The sequence below is a fragment of the Nomascus leucogenys genome, chromosome 12, assembly GCF_006542625.1.
Source record: "Nomascus leucogenys isolate Asia chromosome 12, Asia_NLE_v1, whole genome shotgun sequence".
In the NCBI taxonomy this organism is placed as follows: Eukaryota; Metazoa; Chordata; class Mammalia; order Primates; family Hylobatidae; genus Nomascus; species Nomascus leucogenys.
Genome location: NC_044392.1, coordinates 74,818,360 through 74,839,730, shown reverse-complemented (window position 1 = coordinate 74,839,730; position 21,371 = coordinate 74,818,360). Strand labels below are relative to the sequence as shown.

The window sequence follows — 21,371 nt, the reverse complement described above, 5'->3', positions numbered from 1 at the left end:
GCGGAGGACAAGGGGAAGATGGTTGTGGTAGTTCCGGGCATTAACCTGTGTGGCGGGGGCTGAGGCAGCCATGTTTGTTAAGGGAAGGAGACCCGAAGGAAGCTTCTAACTTTTCTTCTGGTTGCCGGATGCTGGACACCAGAAGCGATCCCTGAATTATGGCGACCTCCGCGACGTCGCCGCACGCGCCTGGTTTTCCAGCTGAGGGTAGATGCGGTTACTATGTGGAAAAGAAGAAACGGTTCTGCAGGATGGTGGTGGCCGCAGGGAAAAGATTTTGTGGTGAACACGCTGGAGCCGCGGAGGTGTGGTATCGCCCTACTCTCTCAAGAGTCGGAAATAAGTATCCTGGTCCTGTCGGTGCTGGAACCCGGCCCCTCCCCTCTTTGACAGGTTTCTGCTTGTGTCCCCTGGATTCTCCAGCTTTCACTTTAATAAACCCAGTTTTGCCCTCCTTGCGGAGCGATTATGAGTTCTAGTGATGAGAAATTTTTTATTTTTCTAAGTAAAGCGCCAGCAGTGACCCATTTATCTTGATCTGTTTATCTCGATCTTAACTCATGGTAATGCTAGGTTTTAATTTTTACCCCAAGCTGCCGCTCCGTCTTCCTGCTGGAAAGTGGTAGTTTAGAAAAAGTAGTGATTGAAGTCCCGAAGGTTCACTAGTTGTGTTCTAATTGTTATTTCATGAAAGAGAAGCACTTCTCGTGAATGCGGTTGGAAGAAACTTGCTTTTAAAAATTTAGACTTGAGGCCCGGCGCGGTGGCTCACGCCTGTAATCCCAGCACTTTGGGAGGCCGAGGCGGGCGGATCAATTTAGGTCAGGAGCTCGAGACCAGCCTGGCCAACATGATGAAACCCTCTCTCTACTAAAAATAGGAAAATCAGCCGGGCGTGGTGGCGCGCGCCTGTAACCCCAGCTACTGGGGAGGCCAAGGCAGGAGAATCGCTTGAACCCTGGAGGTGGAGATGGCAATAAGCCAAGATCACGCCACTGTATTCCAGCCTGGGTGACAGCCAGACTGAATCTCAAAAAAGAAAAAAAAATTTTTTCGACTTACAGTTTTTAAGAATGCAACTTTGCTGGAATGGGAAGGAAAGATTTTTAAATATATACGAATTGACCTTTTACAATTGAGAACAAAGCATACAATTTTGTTTAATAATAGTTATGCATATAAATGTACTATCACACACTTTATATTTGTATATATGTATATTACTTTAGGATATATATGAGATGGGAAAATAAAAACCAGAGGAGCAAAATGCTGATAGGAAGAGAGCATGTCTTTATAGTTCCACAGAACTATAAAGAATAAAACAAAGCGATCAGCATCTGATTTCATGCTTCTGAATGTTCAGTATTATTTGCATTATTTTATTTCTTAAGGAATTTATTCTTCTAGACAATATCCAGTGCAGATCAGTCCCTTGACCCCCTTCATCTGCCACTCTCCATCGTAGTTGTAGTCTACTTCCTATTTTGTTTTGACTGACATTTACCAAAAGTGAAGCATACTGAAACAAGGACATTCTTGTTTTGGAATATGGGAGATGTGACTTGTGGGAACTCTGAATTATGCCCACAGTGTATTGACTGGTTTTGAGGGGACTGGCAAACATCCCTTGTTGAAGAATGAGAGTTATGATAGGAGAAGGATTTAGACTCCACCTTATCCAGATATATGGAAGGTGAATACCAATAGTGATGATAGTAGAATATGAATAAATCCTTACAAGCTGATTAGTATTCCTGGAGAGGAACGACATGTTGTCATTAGAACCTTGAAGAGAGACCGCAAAACATCAAGTGGAAACACTTTTCATGACTACTATCTCGTTTTAAATTGTGGCTATCCTCCTGAATCTGTAATTTATGATGTAACTAGATGTTGTGTTTCCATCTTTTTTTCTAAGTGTCATATATAGCTGTGATGACACCACTCATTTTTACCAAGTGGTTCTCGACTGGGACTGATTTTGCCTCCAGTGGACACTTGGCAAAATGAAGACATTTTGGTTGTCAGACTGAGGAGTATCACTGACATCTAATGGATAGAGACCAGAAATGCTGCTAAACCTCCTACAAATCACGGGACAGCCCCCTGCACTCACCCCCTCAAAAGAATTACCAGCCCAGAACGTCAATAGTGCCAAGATTGAGAATTCCTGTTTCTAAATTCAACTAATAAATTTTAAATGTGTTTTTTTTTTCCTATGCTACAGTTAGGCTCTGGGGGTTAGAATATTCTTTTACATGGAGGTTAGGATTTAAAGTCAGCAATAAGGAAGAAATAATATACAGTATTTTCTTTTTCTTCTATTGAATATATAGTATTTTCCAAAAAAAATGAAAATTTCTTAGCTTTCCCATGAAATTCAGTGTGAATAGCTTCATGGACATGCTGAGAGGCACATTCGAACAGAAATAAATTTTTAAAAGAATAGTAATAGCAGATACTTAGTCACCACTTACTGTATGTACAGCACTGTGCTAGGCAGTTTTGTTTTGTTTTTTTAACTATTAGCTCACTTAATTTGTTCAAACCTTAGAAGGTAAGACATATTTTTGTTCTCATCTTTCAGATGAGGCAGTAAGCCTACCTAACTAAGGTCATAGGGATCGTAGCTGGTAGATAGAGCTGGGTATCATACCTAGGCAGTCTGGCTGGCCTGTGTTCTTAACTGTTATACGACCCCTATTTATACAGATTCATGTGGAATATTGGGTAGAATTGCCAACATTATCAATTTTCCTTTCTTTTTTCCCAGTTCATATAGTCATGTGCCACATAAAGACATTTCAGTCAACAACAGACCACATATATGATGGTGGTCCCATAAGGTTATACTACTGTATTTTTACTGTAGCTTTTCTATGTTTAGATACACAAATACTTACACTGTGTTACAATTGCCTACAGTATTTAGTATGGTAACATGCTGTACAGGTTTACAGCCTAGTAGCAATAGGCTATACTATATAGGCTAGATGTACAGTAGGCTATACTATCTAGGTTTGTGTTACTATGATGTATGATGTTCTCACAATGACAAAATCACCTAAAGATACATTTCTCAGAATGTATTCCCAGTCATTAAGTGATGTAACTTAGGAATGAGTAGGATGTAACTGATACTAAAAAGTTGCAAAGCCAGTAAAATATGGCACATACCAAATGGTTAAAATGCCATGTTCCATTGTTTCTAAGAAACTTTATTTTTACATTTTAACATTCTAAAGTCAGGATACATCTTAAAATCCGTATGTCAATGGGCAGCATTTTCCAAAAAATGATAAGTATGTGAGGCAATGCATGTTAATTAGCTTGATTTAGCCATTCCACAATGTATACATATTTCAAAACATTATGTTGTATTAAAACCATACATAAATAATAGTGTATATTATTTTTATTGCGATAAAAATCACAATTACTTTTGCACCAACCTAATATGTGATAAATATATACAACTATTTGTCAATTAACATGAAATAGGTAGCATTTTTTTCTTTCTTGGTTGTGCATAAAATAGTCATGCATATAATAGTTGATGCTATCTTAGCTTTCAGACACCATATGTAGGCCTTCTCTATACCCTGTTTGAAGCTATAGACCCTTGTTTGTCCAAAGCAGTATTTGTTCCTATATATTTAAGCCAGCTACACTGGAGAGTTTTTGTTAAACCCTTGGGACCTGATTTTGCCAACTTTTCATTATGTCCTTGTAAGGTTTCCTTACCTTGTTTTGAGATTATAGAGACACTGAAGTTATATCTGGTATCTGTAAGCAATAAACTTGATATTTTATTTAAATAAATGTGTCTCTTAATTTATTAGGAAGAAGATGCTCGGAAAAGAATCCTGTGTCCTTTAGATCCAAAACAGTAAGTGTGGATCAGGTACGGGTTTTTTTTTTTGTGCTGGAAACAGTAATTGGCACAAATCTCATTTGAAATAATTTTCTCTTTAAATTTAGCACAGTATATGAAGATCAACTAGCAAAGCATTTGAAAAAATGTAACTCAAGAGAGAAACCAAAACCTGTAAGTGTTGGATCAGTAAAATTGAATGGTGAAATGTGGTATGTAATGCCTTGGTAGATGCTGCACATGGAATGTGCTTGTTTCATAGCTGAGGAACCCAAGCTCAGGAAATATAATTTTTTTTTTTTAAAGAGATAGGGTCTCACTCTGTCACTCAGGCTGGAGCGCAGTGGCGTGATCATAGCTCACTGCAGCCTTGAACTCCTGGACTCAAGCAATCCTCTCACCTCAGCCTCATGACTAGCTGGGACTATAGGCAAACGACACCACACTGGCTTATTTTTTTATTTTTTTTTATAGAGATGGGGTTCTCGCTGTGTTGCCCAGGCTGGTCTCGAACTGCTGATGTCAAGCAATACTCCTGCCTCAGCCTCCCAAAGTGCTAGGATTATAGGCATGAGCCACCAAATCCAGCCAGGAAATACAAATATTTTTAAATTGAGTAGTAGGCAAACCTGCCTGACTTTTGTTCCATAAGTAGACATTTATTTATTACACTGTACAATAAGGGCTGCCATGCGATCCAGGAGGTGACACCGTTTCTGTCTTCCAAGGGTGCTTGGTATATAAGCTCCCTTGAAAAGGTAGTTTGGGAAAAAAGATAATCAGTGCCTCTGCTTCTAAGACTCATAGAAAATCGAGACTTATGGGAGGATGTCTTGCAATAGCACCTCTCAGTTACTTTGACAACAAAATACTCCCATTCATTTCCAGATGCCTCCCAGTTGAGAACCACTGGGCCAGATGGCATAAGTTTAGAAAGTATTTTTACATTAAGATGGTGTAGAAGAAAAATGATGACCCTCACCACCACCACCTACTTAGGACTTAGCCCCTTTCATAGAAAGAGAGAACATTGGCTTTGTTCGCAAATATCTTCCTTACCTAAGTTCCAGGTTTCAGTTAAAGCAAGCAAGTGCAATATGTGTTCAGAGAAAAGTTTGAGAGAATAGATAAATTTATTAAAAATGGAAACCCTTGGGTGAGTTTCACTGCATACCAACACACAGTGGCAAGGAAATGGAGAAAAGCAGTGGAATGATGAGACGAAGAAAGAAAGGCGAAGCAGTATTTATCTGGTTCACTATATAGAGTAGGACACTTGGAACCCAGCTAAAGGCATATCACTATTCTGCTTTACTTTGGGAAACTGGTAAACAATTTTTTAAAATTTTGTATACTAAATAAAAGTTAGTTGGTTATAAATTTCTCCAATATAAATAGTTTTCACATTTAAAAATCTAATCTACAACATAAGTTACCTGGAGCACTCTTGGCAACCATTTTGAACTAAGAGTACATCAAATTCTAATACTTAACAGCTAGTTTTCTATTATAGTTTTTTTCAGTTATCCAGTAAAACATTGTAATTCCTGCAGTCTTCACTCATTCCACTCAATCACCAGTTTCCATTGCAAGCAACACACATTCTGTCCATATAGGTAAAGCTAGCAACACACAATCAGGATGTTACCTTTCTGCCTCTGTGTAACAAAAGTCCATTTACTACACATAACATAATGTCCCCAAGAGTTATTTTCACTTTTGAAACAGGATTTGTAGAAACAGTACTTTTTCATTCATCTAGATCCACACTATTCAGTATGGCAGCCACTAACCACATGTGACTTTTTAAATTTGAATTAAAACTAAATAAAATTAAAAATCTAGTTTCTAAGTCACACTAGTCATATTTCAGTGGCTACCATATTGGCCAGAGCAGATGTAGAACATTTCCATCATTGCAGAAAGTTCTGTTGGACAATGGTAATACAGATCCTTACCTAGAATCTGTATTTCTGAAGCCAGACTGGAAAGATTTCATTATGTGTGTTTGTTTGTTTGTTTTAGAGATGGGGTCTCCCTATATTGCCCAGGCTGGTCTCAAATTCCTGGGTTCAAGGGATCCTTCTGCCTTGGCTTCCCAAAGTGCTAGGATTACAGGCCTGAGCCACTATGCCTGGCCTCATTACGTTAATTTAAATAACTAGTGTGACAGGACATTTATATTTTCAAGTTTTAATTAATATTTTAAAATAGAAGAAATCAGACTTATTGTTATAATATCTATGTCTTATCTGTTTTTGGTCATGCTGCATGTCTGATAAGCAGCATTGTGTAGTTAGTACTTTGCTGTTTTTACTTTAGCACTATAAGACAAAATTATTACAGTTCTCAGTGTATGCTGTCAACAGTCTAGGCTGTAGAACTTTTAATAAGTGTTACAAATGAATTTCTTTAAACTGTAAGTGCTTATTCAGATAATCACCTCACTAGAATATAAGATCCACGAACACATATTTTTGTCACTTTTGTTATCTACTGTGGTGGAGTGCCCAATACCTAAAGCAAACTAGGGCCTAGAGTAAGTATTCAATAGTGATTTCATGAAGAAATGAATAGAGGAAGGGAGGATGGCAGGTACAGAGCAGGGGATAAAGGGAAGAATCAGTATTTTAGTTTAATTTTTGTGAGCTTCACATTATTAACAGTTCTTTTATGGTTTGGTTTTGTTTTTGTTAAGGATTTCTATATTCAAGATATTAATGCAGGCTTAAGAGATGAAACAGAAATACCTGAACAATTAGTAAGTACATTGACTTAATATTTAATTTTAAAAGGTATTTATAAGCTCTCTTCATGATGTGAATAAGCCATGTTCTAATTTTTGTCTCAAGTAAATCTGTTTTTAATTTAGAATGCATTTTCCTGTAGACTTAATATTGTTAGTGATGGTTAGTTCCTAGACCCAGACTAGCTCATGCCCCATAACAAAAGAAGCTACAATATGGCCCTGAATCCCCTTTGATTCTTGAACCCTTCTGAGCCTAGACTTGTTCTTGACCTTGAGGAAGTTAGGAAAATTAAAGTAGCACAGCAAAGACGGAGTAGAAGTTTAGCAGTTGGACAATTCTGATGGCAGCTTAGGGAAAAGGCTTGATAGAGAGAAGAGCCTAAGCTGTCATGGGATTTGCCCAATTGGTAAACCTCTACTCAGTCTCTGTTATGCTACTTTAAAGCAATTTTTGGCTACATTATTTAGTTTTATTTTTGTATATAGGTTCCAATTTCTTCTCTATCTGAAGAGCAGTTGGAAAAGTTAATTAAGAAATTGAGAAAAGCAAGTGAAGGTAAGACTGCCTAAAGTTGCAAGTTCAATTATTTTAGAGTAATTAGGTGGTATATGAGTTGATACCATTCTGGTTTAAAATATGTTACTCCTATTGTTCAGAATCCTACAATTACATGTTTGGCTGCTTAAGCTATTGTGCTTATATTTGGCACAGGTTTGAATTCTACACTTAAAGATCATATTATGTCCCATCCAGCATTACACGATGCACTTAATGACCCTAAAAATGGTGATTCTGCAACCAAGCACCTGAAACAGCAGGTATGTTTCGGTTATAGTAACTACTAAACATGGCCTTTGTTCATTTGTTAAAACTGTTTTAAATGTAATTATTAATAAGATTTTATTTTGTTTACCTTTCAGGGTGCCAAATATTTCCATTTCAAAAAATATATAGAAACATATATAAAAAATTGAGGGCATGGATATGATTCTGAGTACCGTATATTAAATATTTAAAAGCAAGAGAGAAAAATGTTAAGTCAAATACAAACTATCAATGTAAACATACTGCCTTATGTAGAAATTACCTTGCTGTTTTCCCATTTGAACCAAATGTGTTTACTCTAGTTTATAAAATAATCTTGTGAAGTTTGCAGGCTTCTATTTTAGGTAACATTGAAAATTTAAAGTTACTTGGTCCAAGAAGATGCTTTGTTGAGTTTGGAGCGGGAAAGGGAAAATTATCTCATTGGGTTGATATTGCCTTAAAAGATGCTGAAAAAGTTCACTTCATCCTAGTGGAAAAGGTGACCACAAGATTCAAGGTAAGTGAAACCATTGCTCTATGTTAGTAACCAAACTTGTTATCATTCAGGAAAACAGTGATAGAAACATTTCTTAAAAGAAAGGAAAGAAATTTTCTTTATCTGTTTGTTGTAGCTTTTTATTAGTTCTAATTGTATTGATAACTCAAACTGAAGGTGAATTTTTTAATCTAAGTTTTGATAGTCCATTGATCTGAATTCTTAAAATTATTTGCAGAGACAGGAAAATATATAGAAAGAGCCAAGCTCAAGCGAGGAGTTAAAAGTCTTGGGTTCTACTCCTATCTTTGCGACTTGCCCTTCATTCATTAAACAATTTTTGAGCATGCTGCCAGGCCCCACCCAGGCTGAAGTACAGTGGCAGGATTGTGGCTCACTGCAGCCTTGACCTCCTGGGCTCATATAATCCTCCCATTTCAGCCTCATGAGTAGCTGGGGCTACAGTCCCACGCCACCATGCCCAGGTAATTTTTAAAATTTTTTTGTGGAGACAGGGTCTCACTTTGTTGCCCAGGCTGGTCTCAAACTCCTGGGCTTAAGCCATCCTCCCACCTTACCCTTCCAAAGTGCTGGAATTACAAGCGTGAGCCACTGTGCCCAGCCACTTTATTACTTATATTTAGAAAAGAGACCCAGGCAAATACATAAATGATTGTAGTAAAGTGTTAAAATACGAGAAAGGTCTGCACAGAGTACAGCATCGTTTCAAAGAAGGGAGTGACAAGTTTTATTAAAGCAGGGAAGAGATGAAGAATGACTATGTAGAAAAGGTGATGCTTGAACTAAATCTTGGAAGGTGAATTGGTGTTTGTTAGAGAGTTTGAGAAGCATTCTAGGAAGCAAGAACAGTGTAACCAAATACCTGAAATAACAGGAAAACATGGAAACATTCCTGTATAATGGGAGTACATGGTACAAAGTGGAGTTCAGCAATGATGGGACTGGAGAGGATGGCTAGCCTATAGAAGGTCTCATATTTTATGCTAAGGAAGGAGTTTGACTATGCTGCTGTCTGGTGGGGATACAATAGAAAAAAGATTTAGTTCTTGGCTTTGAAGAAGCTTATGTCTGGTGGAGTAGACATATACATATTTGTGTTCAGTATGCTAAGTGTGTTTTGATAGTGGTAAGTATCCAATCCTATGGAAGCATGAAGATAGAGCACCAACCTCAGTCTAGTGTGGGTCATAGAAGTTTTTGTAGAAGTGACACTTGAGATGAGATTGAAATAATATGTAAGAGTTGGTAAAGTAGAAGGAAATTTTTCAAAGTTTATCCTGGCAGCACCATTAAAACTATATTAGAAGAGTCTGATACTTAACGTAGAGAGATTAATAATAAAGATAATTTTTGTCCAACAATCCAAGTAAGAAAGAGGCCAGAGCTAAAGCTATTGCATTGGGATGGAGAGGACGGCAAGAGTATGAGAAATATTAAGATGTTGGAAGCCACCAGAGTTGGTGATTTATTAGTAATTGAATATGAGAGATAAGGAGTAATTTTGGGTAGCAGTTTTATGGCTTAGGTGACTAAGTGGTGTTCTTTCCTGAGATAAGGAATAAAGGAGGCACAAGAGGAAGGATGGTTTTGGAGACAGAAATAATGAGTTCAGTTCTGAATGTGCCCAGTTTGCTGGTGAAGTAGAGCTTTCTAGTTCACAATTGAGTATGTGTCTGATGCCCATTGGAGAGGCCTGAGCCACAAATGTAGATCAGCAGGTCGTGGGCACATAGGTATAGATTAGAATGGTTGTGATCTTTCAGGAGAGCAAGAAGACGAGCGAACCAAAAATAGTACACCAGGAGTGACAAAGATAAAGGAGCTAGTAGACAATCTTAGATAAATCACTTAAGATCTGTGAACTTCAGTTCCTTTGTCAGTGAATTGGGAATTTTTAGGGTTAAAGGAAATAATGTCTATGTAACAATTGATAAACATTTTCAAATCTTTTTTAAAAAGTGTGATATTTTGAAGTTCTCATCAAAGAATGTACAATCTTAATTTTTAAATATATTCTATTGCTCTGAATTTTGAAAACCAATAAAAACCTTTTTATTTTCGTAAAGCTTTTTTAAACGTAAGAAGTCATTATTACAATAATGTTCTGTTTGTGCAGGTGGATGGAAAACACAGAAAGAAAAATTCAGTGTTTGAAAGACTTCAAATTGATATTCAACACTTGTGTTTGAGTAAGTTGTGTAACTTTCCATTGCTCTACAAATAAATCATAACTGTTTTAAACTCTGAGGTTGCTTAGAAATCCAATCATGCAGAACAGTGCTTCAGGGAAAACAGTCAAATCAATCCATTGTTAATATAGAATGTTTTATGTAATGTTTAAATAGATGTAAATTGAATTAAGGTTGAGAATTTTTAAAATTTTCAGTATCAAATGGAAATGAAGTGTTATATTAGGGAAGAGTTTAAAAGTTTTATAATATGTACTTATGTTGTTTCTTTGTCCTGTTTAAATTAATTTTGAGTCTGTTCAAACTATAAACTAGCCTTCTGCCTGCAGTTAACATGACTTTACCTAAACCATGAAAGAAAATGAGATATTTCTCTGCCTTGCTAATGTGTAGAAGATACTTCCTAGAATTTTAAATTGTACAAAAGAAAAGAAGTCATCACTGTGGAATTCATATTCCATACACGAAACACACACAGACACATACACACACAAACTCCTCAATCAACCTCTGTAGTGCCCTTTTTATATCTTTTCTATTTTTCAGATTATCCAAAGAAAATAATGCAAACATATCTTTGCAACCTCTTCCATTCACTAATTTTAATCCAGCCGTGAAAAGCAACCCAGCATTTGTATAGAAATCAGTGTATTTAAAATTATTTAGCTGAATATATTAACTTTCAGATGTTATGAACCCTAAACAAGTTCTTATGTTATATGTTGGGTTCCATAAAGTGATCATTTTTTGTCTGAGTCTCTTTCAGGCTAAAATTCAGAAACTCTAATTAGTTATTTCTTTTGGAAGGCCACATTAATATGTACTTTATTTCACTAGACCGTTAATTCTCGTTTCCATTTCAGACAAGATTCCTGTGCTAAGAGAAGGAAAACTACCTGTGGTAGGAATTGGAAAGCATGTGTGTGGTATGGCAACAGGTATGTAAACATACTGATAATGTTTACATTAATGCATTAAGTTTTGGCCTAACCTGGCCCCAACCATTTCAGTGGTCTCCTTTGAATAGATATCTTATGTTTACAACTCAATAATCTTTATAGCGCACTGGCCCTGTGCTTTATTAGATGCATAGCTTTCCTATTTATCTGCTCATTTTGGCCATTTTGCAGGATGAATTAAGAGTTTTGTATGTAAATACTGCATCACATTAGACCTTAAAGTTCTTTGGGTTAAATTTCAACCAGAAAAGGAAAATAAGACCATTTATGGAAACTGTATGATTCCACCCAGAAGCTACTGATTTTTTTAGAGTAGTTGCTTAGGAAGAACTCAGAAACCTCTTCTACTAAAAGACTATTGTGTTTCAGGATTCTGGGAAAAAAGAAAAAAATAAATGTTAGACAAAAAAAAAAAATCTAAGATGTCTTAGCACTTTGATCCATCAGATCTAGCATGGTAAAGTGGAAACAGCATGTGCTTTAGAATCAGATAGTCTAGTCTTCAGCTCTGTTCTGTAACCTTGTCAAATTACTTAAGCTTTCTGAGCTTTGGTTACTTTATCTATAAAACAGAGATACTAATATATTAATAACTTACCAGGTTGCATGTAAAGTGTCTGGCACATAATAGTGCTCAATAAATGTTATTGTTACATCATCTTCCTAACTTTTGCTAGTTTCATCATCTACCCATATGGATTACTTGGAGCATCCATAGATATTATTCATATTGGCTGGAAATGGCATTGAGTACTATATATTTGTGTTGGCCTTCATAGTTTTTAAGACTATAGTCATGTACAACATAATGATGATTTGGTCAACAATGGACTCATATATGACAGTGGTCCTATAAAACTATACCATATTTTTACTGTACCTTTTCTGTATTTAGATACACAAATACCATTGTGTTGCAGTTGCCTACAGTATTCAGTAACATGCTGTAAAGGTTTGTAGCTTAGGAGCAATAGGCTGTGCCATACACCCTAGGTGTGTAGTAGGCTACACTACACCATCTAGGTTTGCGTAGTACACTCTGATGTTCCCACAATGATGAAATCGCCTAATGCATTTCTCAAAACATACACCAATAGTTAAGCAATGCATGACTGTACTTTTGCATACCTTATCTCATTTAAGCCTCATAAAAGTCTTCTAAAGTAAACCAGTTCCATCCTGGGGGTAGGAGGGAGTACACTCTTTTGACCTACAGTGGCCATTTCTCATGTTCCACATAATTTTTTTCCCCTTGATTCACTGAATCTGAATCCTCCTTTCATCTCTGCTGCAGTTGCTTACCTTTCTTGAAATTCCATTTTCTTCTCTTTTGCGATACTCTTATTTCCTGGTTCTTCGCCTACATCTATGCCATTCTTTCTGTTTATTTCACAATCTCCTTCCACGTCTGTCCTTTAAATATTAATATTCAGGCCAGGCACAGTGGCTTATGCCTGGAAACCCAACACTGGAGGCTGAGGTGAGATGATTGCCTAAGGCTAGGAGTTCAAGATTAGCTTGGGCACATAGGAAGACCCCATCTCTACAGAAATTTGTTGGGCACGATAGCTTGTGCATGTAGTCCCAGCTATTTAGGAGGCTGAGGTGGGAGGATCACTTGAGCCTAGGAGTCTGAGTCTGCAGTGAACTGGGATAGTGCCACTGCACTGCAGCCTGGGTGGCAGAGCAAGACCCTATCTCAATCGGTCAATCCATCTCAGACCCATCTGCTACACAACTAATGTGTCTTTCCCTTTAAACTCTTCGGTACTTCCTGATGTAGTCCAAACTCTTTGACATAACGTTTTAGTCTCAGTCTGGCTTCAGCCTTCCTCTCTTTGCATTCCCTGTCTCCTACTTTGCTGTTCAGCAACATCAAACCCTGTGTGTTTTTCCATATACTGTACTATTTCTACTATATCTGGAATTTCACCCCCATTCACCCACTCGCCCAAACAAAACAACTGGTCGATTTTTACTCATCCTTCACCTCAGTTGTCACCACTCTCAGGGAGCTCCCTTAAATAAGATATGCCTCCTTGGTGTTAGCATAATACCCTCTGCATATTTTTACCTTGTGGTATTTTAATTATCTGTTTATATATCTAATTCTTCCACCATGGAATTTTTTGAGTATATGGTATATACTAGTACACTGCTTGCTATATAAGAGGAACACAGTGAATATTGGAATGAATGAATAATCTTGGCTACCAATTTGCTGTGTTTCCTTGTCCCTTTCTGCATATGTGGCTTTGTCCTTTAAGTTCTCTATAAAAGATGAATTGAGATAAATTGCTAAAGCTCCTTCTAATTCTGAAATAACTTAATTCTTTTTTTTTTTTCTTCAAGACGGAGTCTCGCTCTGTCGCCCAGACTGGAGTGCAGTGGCGCAATCTCAGCTCACTGCAACCTCTGCCTCCCGGGTTCAAGCGATTCTCCTGCCTCAGCCTCCCGAATTGCTGGGACTACAGGCTCGTGCCATCATGCCCGGCTAATTTTTATATTTTTAGTAGAGATGGGATTTCACCGTGTTAGCCAGGAAGGTCTCCATCTCCTGACCTCGTGATCTCTGCCCACCTCAGCCGGCGTGAGCTACTGCGCCTGGCCTGAAATAACTTCTTTTAATAATTTATCTGGTTATTCACATTTCTGAAAATCACTTACTTAAGTCAAATATGAATAAAACAATGACTAAATGTATTTTGTCAGAAAATAATAGTTTATGAAATAATAGATTAGCTATCACTTTCTACAAATAATGGGTTTCTAATGTTTGTTGACTTAAATTCATACATTGAATTAAATTTACTAGTGAAATACCAGATCATTTAGTCATTTGTGATATCTTAGGGTAATAAAATTTTAAAATATGTGTATGTTTTTGATTGAAGAGACACAACATGACAATCTAATGATTAAGAAGATACGGGTCCTACATTTGGGGTCTTTCCAATATTGTCAACAGTGTAGGAGTTTTCGATGGGAAATAGCCATAGTCATCAAAAATCCATTTATTTAGTTTTAAAATATACTAAAATGTTTTCATTGTAATGTGGAGTACATCTGCCTCTTAAGTTTGTGTATATTAATCATTGCATCCTCAATGCTTTGCACATGAAAGGCATTCAGTAAATGTTAGTTAAATAAATGAATAAATACAGTAAGGCTACTCAGTGAGGCCTACTTTCCAGATTCTGTTCTGACCCCCTCTTTTCAACTCTTCAGTTCATCACTATTTGCTATGAGCCTCTTCAAGACAAGCATCTTGACCTAGCATCAACCTAAACAGATTTGTCTGCCCGCCCTTCCTTCCTTCCTTCCTTCCTTCCTTCCATTTTTCCCTTCTTAAACTAGAATGTAAGTGTAGGTGAATAAAGTTTTCCTATACAAGTCATTTCCTCAGCTAAGGTAGGAAAAATGAGAGACAATTCAGGTATTTGGGTAAAAGTTCTTCAAATCGTAGATCTTAAGCTTCAGATAGCTTTATTGGGAAGTAGGCTTTATGCAGAATAAATCATTAAAGAAATTGAGAAGATAGTAAGAAGAGCAAATTTGAATGAAGTTGATAATTCATGATAGAATTATTACAAATATAAAGCTGAGTAGGTTTTTGCTGTTTTTATTGTTGAGTTTTTAAAAACAGTACTGCTTAATAAATGTAAAAATATTTATTTTTAAAGATGATGTGGTTTGGGGGGGGCCACATAATTGTGTTTGCAGATCTTGCATTACGATGTTTGGTTGAAACCTATGCTGCCAGTTTTGAGGAAAGGAATGAAGAACCTTTAGCCAAACGCATAAAGAATGATAAAACAGAAAAAGAAATTTACACTTTGGCCAAGGAAGGAAATGAAAAAAATGTCCCAGAGAAGTGGAACCCTGTGGCTGGCATTGTTATTGCACTCTGTTGTCACCACAGGTGTAATTGGAGACATTATGTGGGCAAAGAATATTTCAGGGCTCTAGGCCTTGGAGCAGTGGAATTCCACTATTTCCAGCGAATGAGTAGTTGGGCAACTTGTGGGATGCGGAAAACATCTTTGGAAACCTCAAATAGTACCACAAAGAGACAAGATAATCAGAATGATGATAGTGAAGAGCATGATGACGGAGGATACAGAATCACAGATGATGGCGCTGATAGTTTGCCTGGGTAAGAGGTTACTTTTGTAATGCATGATACTAAAGGAGAAATATTGCATTATACTGTACTTTAGATGACTATTATCAACAATTCATGAAAATGTATTTTATAATCTAATTTTAGAATAAGCTAAAATATACACATCTTTTATTGTGGTCATAAATATAATGTGTCTTGGAAGCAGGGGACAAAGGACTTAGTACATTATGGGTTAGTTAACAGTCTCTCAATAAATAAAAGTGACAAAAATAATTTTTTATAAACTTTTGCAAAATTTTAACAATGTTTTGTGTGTGTTTATTCAATTTAGGCTTCTTAGTGTTGAAGAAAAGAAGAAAATAGGGCATCTTTGTAAATTGCTGATTGACCAAGGTCGAATCCAGTATTTGCAGCAGAAGGGATTCAGTCCTGCTTTGCAGTACTATACAGACCCTCTGGTGTCTTTGGAAAATGTTTTGTTAACTGCTTTACCAAATCATTCTTCATCACCAGAAACAACTGCATAATGGAAAAGAAATTTGAGCATCATCTGTCTTCCACCAAAAAAAAATTTTTAATTATATTTTTATATCAAAAAATATATACTTTAAATAGCAAATAATATGAACTTTAAAAAATGCTGTGGCCTCATTAAACTTTGGTAATAGCTTTTCTTTTTACTTCAGAAATCCAAACATTAGAGAATTCACCAAAGTAATCCTCTTTAGAAGGGCATCTTGAATTATATTATCTATCCGTATTTATGGAGATTGGTAAAGTAGTTGAACCGTTGACTTGGTGATCTGAAACATACATAACATGTCAACACATAATTAGCATATTTCTGTTTGTATTAATTTTGGAAATTTATCTTCCTTTGATTTTATTTAATATTTTTTATTAAGTTCAAGAGGTAGTGATTGATTGTAACAAGGGCCAATCTGAGAATTTGGCTTATATGTGGACATTTTTCCCTACAGATCTGGAAAGCACAATTGTGATTTTCTCAAATGCAAACAATTCAGAGATGTTCACAATTAATAAACACAATTAATTAATGAAGTCACCTTCAAATTTCCAGAGCCATACATGTATATATTGTCAGAATCTGTCCATGACAAACACAAAACTGAAGAGCCGTTTTCAAAGAAAAAAGATTATTTCACTTAATTATTTTGTTGGATAATTACCTAGTTAGAACTTCCAAAAAGATACTTACAAACATAATTCACAAATTTGAAATAACTTCTGAAGTTGATTAGCTATCTCGTATCTTTTATCAGGTCATTTTTTACATATATAGGCACAAACAATAAGTATGTTCTCTTCTGTTTGGGAAAACAATTTGGAATAAAGTAGAAATTAGATAATGAAACCAAAAACCTTCTCAAATTTAGGCCTTATTTAACTCATGACTGGTTTCTATGCATAAGCAAATACTAAACCAAATATATGGTAGGACTGTTATTCTCTTCTGCATCTTATCCCTATTTTGTTTCTGCCTTTATTTGTAAAAATTGTCTTAATTGATGGTACATTTGCCAAGACAAAGGTTCAGAATTACTAATTTTAGATATTATGATATTCTGAGATAACTATTTTTATCCTGTAGTTCTATGATTACATGATTTGTAAATAAGAAGCCTAGCCAATTTAAAATTCCTGACTTTAGTCTCATATGTCTTGTCGGACTGCCTCAGTTCAAATTCCAACCCTACCATCTTCAGTTGTGCAACCTTGGGCATGCTACTTAATCTCTTTGTGCCTCAATTTCCTCCTCTTAAAATGGGGATGATGATAACAATAATACCTACCTCACAAGGTTGTTGTGAGCATCAAATGAGATAACACAAGTAAAATGCATAGAACAGTTCCAAGCACAGAGCAATTCAATAAATATTAACTAGTAATAGTAGTGGTAGTAACTCGTGAATCTATTTTTAATAACATAATAGGCTTTGATTTTATTATCTCTTTAAGTTGTTAACTTTTTTCCCTTGTTATAAGTTTTATGTCAAATGTTATTAAAGTAAGGTAGTTTGTTTAAGTTAGTTACCCATGTCCCCAATCAAGGGAACCTAAATGAAGATATATCATTGAATAATTAACCTTTTTTTATTGTGTCAAGCAATACTAATTTGTCATAAAATTTGTTTTGCATCATTCAACAATTTATGCCCAGAAATAAACAATATTCTACAACAGGCATAATCTCATTTATGTTTCATAAAATATATATACACACCCAAGAATTATCATACAGAAACAGTTCTGTGGCCCATTTAGCTTAATGATATGTTTCTGACAATGGTATCAAGTACCTTAAAGGAAGGTAAGTTTGTTCTTCAACATGCCAGCCTTAGGTCAGGATTATTGTTTTCCTAACTGTTAGTTTGTCTTCACATATCATGAGAAAGTGACTATGTGGGATATGCATACAGCTATTTCTTGTCCCGCAGAATTTTCAGATTCAACAAACCTCTTCTTGAACTTTAGATTCACCTACACAATTACCACAACTTGCAGGTTCCACAAGTGCATCAAACTTACTGCTAAGGGCCAGGTGTGGTGGCTTACACCTGTAATCCCAGCACTTTGGGAGGCCAAGGCAGGTGAATCACCTGAGGTCAGGAGTTCGAGACCAGCCTGACCAATATGGTGAAACCCTGTTTCTACTAAAAATACAAAATTAGTGGGGCATGGTGGCGCATGCCTGTAAGCTACTCAGGAGGCTGAGACAGGAGAATCGCTTGAACCTGGGAGGCAGAAGTTGCCAAGTGAGCCGAGATTGCGCCATTGCACTCCAGCCTGGGCAACCAGAGAGAAACTCCTCAAAAAAAAAGACTGCCAAAATTAGAAATCTGCCTCTACCACCTGATTCTACTAGCCAACCCATCTTCTGTACTTCATTCTCCATCTTAGCACCACCGTCTATCCAGTTGCTCTCTAAACCAAAAACATTCATTATAAACTCCCTTTTCTCATCTTCATTCAATTACCAATTCTGTCTCCTAATCATCTTGTATATATTCTCTGCTTTCCAAAACTAGGTCACAATTATGACTTTTTTGCCTGTCTTCCCCCAATCTGTCTCCATGTTATTGCTTCTATGACCTTGCTGCAGTAAATCTAATCACCATTTCCTAAACATCCTCCACTGAATGTTAGTAAAAACTATTTCCTCTAGCTGAAAAACTCTGTCATTGTTTTCTCGGTTATATTCATTTTTCAAACTAGTTGTTGGTTGAACTAAGATCTACATTTTAAGTTAAAAACTCTTAACATTTTAAAATTATAAGACTATGATTTCTATTACTATTGTTTCATTGTTTTTATTAACAAATAATTGTGCACTTTGTCCTCTTCCCCTGATCTTGGTTTAGCTTAAAGGCCCTCCTTAATTAAAAAAAAAGTAGTGTAATTCAAAATTATCAGAGACTAAGTGATTGACATCTCTATATCAAAACCTCACACTTTGTTGATTAATATCTGTGTTCTCAGCCAGATGTGGTGGCATGCACTGATAGCCCCAGTTACTCCAGAGGCTGAGGTAGGATGATCTCTTGAGCCCAGGAGTTCAAGGCTACAGTGAGCTATGACTGTGCCTTTGAATAGCCACTTCACTCCAGCCTGGGCAATGTAGTAAGACATCATCTCTTTAAAAAAAAAAAAAAACTGTGTTCTCTTAATATTTTTCATCCCAGGTAAATTTTTTTTTCTATTTATGGAATGACAGGGAAGGTCAGTTCATGATCAAACTGCTATGTGTGGCAAGCTGGTAGAATGAGGTAGCAAAGCTTTAAGAATCATGTCTTCACTCGGTTTTACTTCAGATGCTTAGCCAAAGGATTTATTTCCTTCCCCCACTTGAAAGACTTTGAATATCTTTAAAGCCTCTCTCTCCATTTCACTTTTTTCCTTCCCACAATATTGACTAAGAGAACAGAATTTGACAGAAAACTTAAGATGGAATGAGAAATATATAAAGGAATTAATCAAAAGGCAGCAGTTAGTGATATACACATTACCAAAAAAGAACATTTAATCTGTGTTATATACAAATCTTATACCTGCTCTTCTCCGTGACTCTTGTATGTATGTTTGCATAAACTGAAGGCCAAATAATTCCCGTTCCTCTTCTTCATCTGTGCCTTCATTGGGAGGAAGTGATATTTCCAATTTCAGTGGGTTGTCTCTGAAGTTGACAAACCTAGAAGTTCATCAAAAAACACTATTTTTATAGGTGTCATGGAAGTGTACATTTATTACCTTGGAGAAAGGTCAAATGATAATATACTAAATTACTCGTTTTTAACTGGTTTCAATAACTGAACACCTTGGTGAGATGTGATATATATCAAGAATCTATGTTTTTTTCCTAACAGAAAAAAAACACCAGCTTTAGACAACTTACTTTCAAAGCTTATAAAAGTAACTGTTAGTCTAGTTGCACAGGCTGGAGTGTAGTGGCATGATCTGGACTCATGGCACCCTCCACCTCCCAGGTTCAAGTGATTCTTGTGCCTCAGCCTCCCAAGTAGCTGGGACTAGAGGCGCACACCACGAAGCCCAGCCAATTTTTGTATTTTTAGTAGAGACAGGGTTTCGCCATATTGGCCAGGCTGGTCTCGAACTGCTGGCCTCAAGTGATCTGCCTGCCTCAGCCTCCTAAAGTGCTGGGATTACAGGTGTGAGCCACCGCGCCCGGCCTGCAGCATATATTTAATGCAATACAGCTTAACTTCTAAGAGCAATTTTAACATATCTTAAATATAAAATTAGTGCTATGAACTTAGTTTCTGCATATTTTATATACCTCCATCTTACTTATCATTGTGTCTTCACCACCCAGTACAAGGCAGGTAGTTGCTGAACAAGTGAATAAATGAATTATTTTGTTATGGAAGTTTTGGGTTTTAGTGGGTATTCTCTTATTGTCAATTGTCAGAAGATTAAGCTTTGGAAGAAAAATACTTGAGGGAGCTTTCAAGATGGGTTAAAACTTAAATGTCACATCTGAAACAGTAAAAATCCTAGAAGAAATCCTAGGAAAAACTCTTCTTGACATTGGCCTAGGCAAAGAATTTATGATGAAGACCTCAAAAGCAAACATAACAAAACCAAAAATAGACAAATGAGATTTAATTAGAAAAACTGCACAGCAAAAGAAATAACCAACAGAGTTAAGAGACAACCTACAGAATGGGAGAAAATATATGTAAATTATACATCTGACAAAGAACTAATATCCAGAATCTACAAAGAACTCAAACAATTCAACAAGAAAAAAACCAACCCCACAAGCGGGCAAAGGACATGAACAGACATTTCCCAAAAGAAGACATACAAGCAACCTAAAATAACTAAAATAATTTTTAAAAAGAAAAAATGCTTGACAAGAGTTTTGATAGTACTTAGTGAAAAGTTATATCTAGTGGCTGTTCGTTTGTTTGTTTTTGTTTTGTTTTTAAGAAACAGTCTCTGTTTCCCAAGCTGGAGTACAGTGGCGCAATCTTGGCTCACTGCAACCTCGAACTCTTGGGCTCAAGCGATCCTCCAGCCTCAGCCTCCCGGGTAGCTGTTATAGGCATGCATCACCACTTCCGACTAATATATCTGCTTTCTATCAGTAACGTAATTTTGTCCCTTTGTGCTTATTTAGGAAATAAACACTTTTACGCTTTTGATTTTTATGTTGTGAATGAAGTTTTTTTAGCTGTGTAATTTTCATGAAAATGTCACCAACAGAGGACATTTCTTTTTTTTTTTTTTTAGGTTGGTATTATAACATTTATTAAAATAATGCTATGGGTTAATACAAACAGCAAAGAACCAAAGACTTAAAATGCAAGCCATGTAAAATCCCAACTAAAACCCAAAAATGTCTAATGTATTCATTCATTAGCTAACTAAAAGCCCAAAAAAGAGAAGACACCCAATATAATAAAGTACTGCAAAACAATTGGCAATTTCCAGTTATCAAAATTATGGATTTTGCATTTTGTATCCTTTTCTCAATCAAGAAAAAAATTTCTTTTGAATGTTATATAACATACATGTAAAACAAGATAGAAAAATACACTATAAACTTGTAACGATGGCTGTAAATATTTTATCTTACATGTTTCTCATAGGCAATAGGTTGG

At 36.2% G+C, this 21,371-nt stretch overlaps 2 protein-coding genes across 5 annotated transcripts in view; one reads left to right on the top strand and one right to left on the bottom strand.

Moving 5' to 3' along the window:
• The first annotated feature begins 64 nt into the window (after positions 1–64).
• Positions 65–17,433, top strand: TRMT13 (tRNA methyltransferase 13 homolog). 2 transcript variants are annotated; one of them, XM_003260109.2, is made up of 11 exons: positions 65–305; positions 3,846–3,892; positions 3,985–4,051; positions 6,576–6,638; positions 7,113–7,182; positions 7,339–7,445; positions 7,784–7,951; positions 10,068–10,140; positions 11,004–11,078; positions 14,823–15,255; positions 15,557–17,433. In XM_003260109.2, exons 1-11 carry the CDS (start codon positions 159–161, stop codon positions 15,750–15,752), a joined length of 1,446 nt encoding a protein of 481 aa, XP_003260157.1. In that variant the 5' UTR covers positions 65–158; the 3' UTR covers positions 15,753–17,433. The 2 variants fall into 2 exon arrangements, with proteins under 2 accessions (XP_003260157.1, XP_030680859.1); XM_030824999.1 differs by having other exon boundaries at positions 7,381–7,445; positions 15,557–17,431.
• Positions 15,677–21,371, bottom strand: part of LRRC39 (leucine rich repeat containing 39) — a 30,407-nt gene continuing 24,712 nt past the window's right edge. The window contains exons 7-8 of one of the 3 annotated variants that reach the window (XM_030825003.1): positions 19,296–19,435; positions 15,677–15,744 (exon numbers count right to left, since the gene is read on the bottom strand). In XM_030825003.1, the coding sequence (XP_030680863.1) occupies positions 15,722–15,744; positions 19,296–19,435 (163 nt within the window). In that variant the 3' untranslated portion in view covers positions 15,677–15,721. Of the gene's footprint in view, positions 15,745–15,780; positions 16,029–16,294; positions 16,366–19,295; positions 19,436–21,371 lie in introns of those variants that run through there. The other 2 variants (XM_003260112.4, XM_030825004.1) reach the window with 2 other exon arrangements.